Raw genomic sequence first — 7,714 nt, forward strand, 5'->3', positions numbered from 1 at the left:
AAGTACTTTTTGTGATATCTGATTGGTTTGTTTTATCGTATTTTAAAATCTCTATGCTGCATCTAGTTTTTTTTTAATACAATATGTAAATTTTGTATTTGCTGCTTTGTTGGTTTTCATGCTTTTTTAAACTATATTGTCTTTAAGATTTTATCTTTGTATTGAAGATTTAAGGAAATCCTTACTCACATCTGGAACTGTGCAGCACAGGAAACAACTGTACGTGCACTTAATTTTGTATTACCAATGCAGATTAAAGCCTAAGAGGAAGTGAGACATTCAACTGACAACTACATTCACGAGCGGTCTCCGAGTTCCACTTTAAAACTTTCGTATCGTGTCAAGCACATTTTTAGTTTGTCCAAGATGGTTATCAGTGCAACCAAATAGTTTATCACATGCTGTGATACAGAGATATATATTTAAGAATTTCCTCATTTAAGCAGATAGAAAGGTTTATAGTCATTCTGTGTTGAACATGTATGTGATTTATCCTGATTATGGAAGAATAAGCAACAGTCCATCCCACACTCCCATTTCAGTGTTCACATTAAGTTTTGTAAATTGTTCAAAAAAGCTGGAGCATTGTGTCTGAAAGCACAAGCTGTTTATGAATTGGTTATAAGAGGAATTATAATGCACTTAAAATTTCTCTTTATTATGAAGTTTGCTTCTCTGCAGGAAAACTGGGTCATCTTTTGTAACAAGAAAAGAAAAGAATAGTGCAGATGGCCATAGCGAATGTGACTATGATGCCATTATTTCACAAACAAAAATAACTATAAAATTTTTTTTTTTTAATCAGAGATAACCTCCAGCCCCGCATGACCCTGAATTTGATAAGTGGAAGAGAATGGATTCATGGGTTTCTCATAAATGCGCAGCACAATTTATGCACATTTTCTATTCAAACCTCAAAGCTACTTTCCTAAACCTTTGCAGCTCTGCGAAAATCACAACAAACATAAAGATAATAAACCAAAATTCTTGGTGTTGTTCTAAATGACAAGCCATATAGCTCATAAGGATTTAGGAAATATTTATTGAAATGTAAAAGCAAAGAAAAGCAACTTACTGTTAAGAATTTGTGGAAAATATAAAAACAATAATATCTGTTTTTATCCTTTTATTTTTGATTTTACAACAACAGTTAATAAGCCATCATTTCTGTTCAAATGTTGGAACCAAGCAGTCTTTTAAGAGCTAAAAGCACAAATTTCTGGCTATATGAAACTTAAAATAAGACAAAAGTAAGAAAAGAAATTTAGAACATAAAATAAATGCATCAAATGTGGTTCCAAAATAGGTTACACACCAATATGTGATTGTTTTTTACAGTTACACCACAAATTATCATGGTAAACATAATACCTGGTTTGCACTATTATCCTATCATTGATATTTTGTTGTTTGTTATTTGTATTACATGGTTCAAAACACTGATGTCTATATGGAGCCTCATAGAACTGCTAGCATGGCTATGGCCTCACACACTTGTAAAATAATTTGCAAAGAAATTTTTAACATACATGGACGTACAGACTTCTTTTTTAAACTTGTACTTCTAAATGAAGAAGAAAAAAAAAAGCTCAATTCAGTAATTAAAAGAGGCATTCATATATAGATTAAAAGTCACATTTTAGATATGAAAATAAAGTTCAGCAAGCACTGGACATTTAGTTCTTAAAACAAAGAGGGGAGATATGATGCCATGCATTTGGTTAACAAGTGATATGTGGTTTTCATCCTTTCAAGCGTCTTCTGAAAGAAACTCTGAAGCACTTCGCTTAATTTATCCTCATCCATATCTTCGTCAAATTGCACACACTTTTCATAGTCTGTATATGGAATGTAGGAAAGGAAATGACAATAAAATGTTAAAAACTGATTTATATATGCATACTCAAGAGTGACACAGAGTGTGCTGCACCATCATAAAATCATCATGCTGCCCAAAAGACATAAAAACACATTTTTGAAAGAAGAAAGAGGATCATTTTCATCTGTGCTATCTGTTCCTTTTTTTGGTTGCTGTAAAAGTCTCACCATGATCAGTGTTGAGGAGTTGGGGTTTAGACCATCCCAGACACTCTGCCTGTGTCTCAAACTCCGTCAGCTCGGCAGCAGAAACAGCTGTTCGTCTACCTGGTGAGGCAGTGAGACATCTGAGATAAAAGGCTTATGATAATATGATGGATTGTATTGAACCTTGTATTTCTCACAGCATGCATTTTGCTTGTTGGTTAACTACAACAGGAAATTACAAATTATGAATGGTCTAAAAGCCCCCAGCCCTGCCACCTTACTTAAGAGCAAAAGATGACTTTTATCCTCTTTAGAGACGAGGCAGTCAGGACAGCCAGTTTGCAGCAGCACGCCTGGTTGACCAACTGTGGCATCTGTTGGAATCATTAAAGTCATTTAAAGTATTTAAATGGTAGTAATATATTAAATTGTTATTGAACTACAGCTTGTAGTCAGAGTATATTTAAAAGAAAAACCTCTTACTTTCACTGTCGAGTTCAAATAGGCTGCTGTTTGCATAGAGAAATGTTGTGGTTCCGTTGATACAAACTCCATTCCTACAACATTCATCATTACAGATTTAACACCTGAAAGAACAACTGAGCAATGTTACCATGTTAAATGCTATTAATTTAACTAAAAAACAAAAAATAAAACATTACTTACGCTTTCAAATAAGTAGTATCACCATAGAGGTTTGGTGCGCCCTTAGAAATTATATCCACTGCGCCACTTGGGGAAAATAAAGCACTGACTAATGCTGAAGACAGGCAAAACTCTGTGGACACAGCTATAAAGTACCACCTCCCAGGCAGCTGAAATTACAGATTTTTTTAATTGATCGATTCATTATTTATTTTGGAAATTTTTGAAAAAAAACCATTCAGAATATTTCCCTCCATCACATCTCAGAAAAAAAATTGCAAGTTTTAACAGCTGAAACAAAACAAATGTGGAAAGACACTTACATCTGGACGTTGGTCGACTGGCTTTAACAGCTTCTCACAGGCCAGCGATGCAGGCTGGCCCACTGATATGAGACTCAGCAAAACAAGAGCAGCACTCAAAGTCTTCATCCTCACAGATATGATGTGTTCTCTAAAGCCCCTTGTTGGTATCAGCTCTGCCTTAAAATAATATCACCAACCAGTTATTTTTCTGCTTCATCCACCCGCCCCTGTATGGGTAGCTACAGAACAGATAACCACATGTTAACCCTGATGTTATTTGACCAAGTGGATGTTTATAGTTATGTTTGCAGAATCACATAACAGAACACTGATATATGAAATCCATGTTCAAAATGTGTTAAATGAATACATTCACAGCTGCAAAATACAGTGAGTGTGTGTGTATGTGTGTGTGTGTTGTGATCAGTTATGCTGAAGTTTTTCATATTTATGGAACATCATGCTTTTAAAGGTTGTGTGCTTTAGGAAACTGGAGCAATATTGCATGTTCACAATCCAGGTTAAAAGTCAAAAGCTTTTTTTTTTTTAAAGTAATGATCTTGGCTAGGAGATTACCCTCAACTGCAGATATAAGCACTTTATTTGCACTTTGTACTTTGTACTCTGTATATTTACTGTAGTCTGTTTAGCCTGTCTAATTTTTACCTAAATACCTTCACTTCAGCCCAAATGGTTTTTTTTTATTAAGTTATTCTAAAACAACACAATTTTAAAGCATCAACATGATTGAGCTCTATACCCTGATTTGCTGCACATGGAGTCAAAAACACATTACAATTCTCAATGAGAAAGAGCAAACACATTGACTGTAAAGAAAAGAGAAATAACGCAGTGACATTACTAAAGGGAACTGAAGTTGTGTGGCTAGCTGGGGGTTACCACAGCCTATATTTCTCGAGTACCATTTAAGACACTTAAGAGTCAATTACTTTCACATAAAGTATTTACACACATGAAGGCCACTTTACGCAACTGGCTCGGCTCTTCTCCACGCTGGCATAACTTAGTGTTTGAAGCAATCATGTAGTCTAGACAAGGATGCATCATGATAGGAATAACTTTAAGTTATAGACAGATGAGTGAAATATGCTCAGTTAACCACATTTATTATAACAATCCAACCTTGTATGATTATTGCGTATCTAATATACACAATTTCACTCAATAAGATTTGAAGTTCATGTAACCTGTGCGGAAAACTGCTGTCAACCTGTGCCTGGGGAAGCTGTGACTTCATGTTCGCATCAGCACAGTAGACTGGCTTTGAAGGGACTTGTCTGACATTTTGCATGCAGATTACACTGGGAAACTTACAGAATATACTGGGCACACCCAGTCCTGATGGGAGGTGTTGTGCAGTTGAGATGCTGAATGGACTGAAAAGGTTGCACTATGCTGGATACTACTGTCACATAGCAAAGAAAGGAGAGGCCAGTGGGTCCTTGCTCTATATAACTTAGCCTAAAAGAGCTTTCTCTCCCCTTTCTCTGTTTTTCTATGTCTCTGTCTCTGATCTGTGTTTGTCTGCTATTGATGCATGCACTTAATGCACTTAAGGCTTGACACACCCTGGGGTGCTACACTGTTGTTTTGATGTTACTTGTGCTTCTTTGGTTGCTAACTCAGTCTCTCTCTTTTGTAATAAACTGCTTTGCAATGAACTTTCACCCATCCACCCACATATGTACATATTAGGGGTGCAACAATACATGTATTGGTATTGAACCGTTCGATACAGCGCTTTCGGTTCGGTACGTATATGTATCAAACAATACAAAGTTTTTAATTTATGTTATCAACTTTTCTTCTGACGATGCTGTCTGTGTTGAGAGCTCAGTGGATCTGCGTTCGACTACTCCGCCTAGGCTGCACTGTGGAGCGCAGATCCACTGAGCACAGCGCAAGCTAGCGAGACAGAAGTTAAGCTCGTTGCAACATGGCAACTGCCTCAACGCTACCCGAAATCAAGCCTCCCCCACCCTCATTCAGATCTGGCGTTTGGAACTATCTTGGTTTTCATGTTAAGCATGACCCTGATAGTAAGCGCGTCATGGACAAAAGTAAAACAGCATGTCGGATGTGCCACGCAATGCTCAATTACATTGATGGGAACTAGTGCGTTAGCGCAGTTAGCTTGTTAACTTGTTTTAGCTGTCCAGCCCCACGTACGGGGCGATCCACGGTAACTCAGAGATTTGCCGTGTTGTGGTGTTAACGTCATTTTAACAAGATTAACGCTGACAGCACTAGTGGGAACACAATGAATATGACTGCACATTTATGCTGACATCATCCTAGTGCAAAGACAAGTGGAAGCAGACAAAAACAACAGCATGCATGCTACAAACTTTACCCGAGTCATTTAGACAGCCGTTAGCACATGATTCTCCTTATGGGGACCTGCTATGTTTAATATGCTGCTGAGAATATAGCCCAGAAGAAGCTTTTATTTTGGAAAGAGCCATTTCTCTGTAGTAAACTCTCTTTCCCAAAGATGAGTGATTTCTCGATCAGATAGATTTATTTTTTTATTATTAATTTGTTGTTTCAGTAACATTAAATTTAAAAACTGTACTTTTGAGTTAAAATATATATTTATAATTTTAATAAATGACAAATTAAAAAGGCATGAACATTTTTTTGTATCGAAAAAATATTAAACCGTGACACCAAAGTATCGAACCGTGAATTTCTGTGACGCCGAGACAAATTCCACTAGTGGAGCACAGCCGCAGAAACAGAAGCCATTCGTAACAGCAAAACTGCAGACGTGGAAGCAGAGCAACTACGGACGAAAGCTTCGGCCTGTTTCACCAATGTAAAGCCCCCAGCATCCAACATTAACATGGAGGGGAGGAAGGCACTCACATCACATAGCAATCACAAGAACATTATCATCCTTCCAGCAGACAAGAGTTTGTGCATGGTTTTGCTAAACCAGAAAGACCAACATGAGAAAAACTGTGTCACTGCTCAGTGACAAAAATACTTATGACCCCCTGAAACAAAACCTAGGAAGTGGTTACAGGAAGAGGGTGATAGATTGCCTGAAGCAGTTAGAACAAGACAATGCTATTGACTGGACCTCATACCACAGGCTATACCCAGGGGAAATCTACAAAGATACATAAACAGGGTGTACCTTTAAGACCAATTGTCTGTACTATCAACTCAGTCACCTATAACATCTCAAAATTTCTGGCTTTGATCCTCAACCCGCTGGTAGACAGCTCTGAACACCACATCCAGAAGACCTTGGATTTTGTTGAGAAGGTGAGAGATGTTATTATGGGGGCCGATGAAACAATGGTTTTGTACAATGTTACAATGACTCTTCACTTGTACTAGTCACTGAAGCATTGGAGGTAGTCCGAAAGAGATTACAGGATGAGCCCAACTTCAGTAGCAGAACCACAGCACCGACCGGTTGTGTTTGCTTTTGGAATTGTGTCTTAATTCCACCCATTTCACATACAAGGGTCAGTACTACAGGCAGAAACATGGGTGTGCCATGGGGGCCCCAGTTTCGCCCATTGTGGCCAATTTGTACATGGAAGAAATGGAAAAGAGGGCTTTGTTATGCTACCCTGGAACACCACCAAGTCATTGGTTCAGGTATGTGGATGACACCTGGGTTAAAATCAAATCTCTGGACGTACCACAATTCATGGATCACATTAATTCGGTAAGCCAACACATCCAATTCACCAGGGAGGATATGAAAAGTGGCAGGGTAGCTTTCTTAGACTGCGAGATTTCCATCAGTAATGGGAGACATTTGAAAGCTGTGCCGTAAACCTACGCATACGGATCAGTATCAAGTTTGACTCTCATCATCTACTGGAGCACAAACTGGGTGTCTTCAGGACACTAAAACGTATAGCAAACACCATCCCCACAGAAACAGAAGCCAGAGAAGCAGAAGAACATCACATCATGAAGGCCCTGGGTATCAGTGATGGGTCGGTTGCGACCTAAACGGCTCTTAGAGCCGGCTCCTTGAAGTGAATGACGGAAGCCGGCTCCTTATTGGGAGCCGTGTGGTTTTTTTCTTTCTCTCACCCTCTATCTCTCTCTTTTTTTTTACTTCACGCCGCTTGTGATTGGTCAATATGTGTTTGTGCCTTGTGTTTGCGCTGAGCAGAGGGGGAAGGGGTGGTAGTTACACTCGCAGCAGCAGTAGCACATGAACAGTGCAGGAGGAAGAGAGAGAAAAAGAATTGTAAATAGTTGTTTTTTGTGTTTTATAATTTGTTTTTTACATTTTATGTGGAATGAATAAATAAATCCATCCATCCACTTCTCCTTTCAGAGTCGCAGGGAGCACTGGAGCCTGTGCCAGCTGTCTTAGGGTGAGAGGCAGGGTACACCCTGGACAGGTCGCCTGTCTGTCGCAGGGCTAACACATAGACAACCAATCACACTCACATTCACTCCCATGGGCAATTTAGTGTTTTCAGTTAACCTAACCCCAGTAGCCATAGTTGGACTGGCCATCGGGCATACCAGGCATTTGCCCGGTGGGCCGATGGTGATTTTTCATTTTTATGGGCCGATGTTTTTTTTCTTTTGTTTGTTTTTTGTAACGGCACAAACAATGAAAGGTGTTGGATTGGCCAGATGCTGGTTGATGTGTAAAAATAACTCAGTTGTTTGGTGGTGGCTATGGTGGAACTTCCACAGAGGCAACAGCTGGATGAGGGAAAGTGGAGGCAGGA

General features: G+C 38.9%; 1 protein-coding gene across 1 annotated transcript; it reads right to left on the bottom strand.

The window, feature by feature from the left end:
• Window positions 1–1,024: 1,024 nt before the first annotated feature.
• LOC102777982 (uncharacterized) lies at window positions 1,025–3,203 on the bottom strand. The gene is made up of 6 exons (XM_006782801.3): window positions 2,994–3,203; window positions 2,692–2,840; window positions 2,509–2,582; window positions 2,307–2,399; window positions 2,047–2,145; window positions 1,025–1,838 (listed from the first exon to the last, which is right to left on the bottom strand). The coding sequence occupies exons 1-6, from the start codon at window positions 3,099–3,101 to the stop codon at window positions 1,684–1,686; spliced, it is 678 nt and encodes a 225-aa protein (XP_006782864.2). The 5' UTR covers window positions 3,102–3,203; the 3' UTR covers window positions 1,025–1,683.
• Between the last annotated feature and the right edge of the window lie 4,511 nt (window positions 3,204–7,714).

Source organism: Neolamprologus brichardi, chromosome 5 (genome assembly GCF_056152115.1).
Source record: "Neolamprologus brichardi isolate AB-2024 chromosome 5, ASM5615211v1, whole genome shotgun sequence".
Lineage (NCBI taxonomy): Eukaryota > Metazoa > Chordata > Actinopteri > Cichliformes > Cichlidae > Neolamprologus > Neolamprologus brichardi.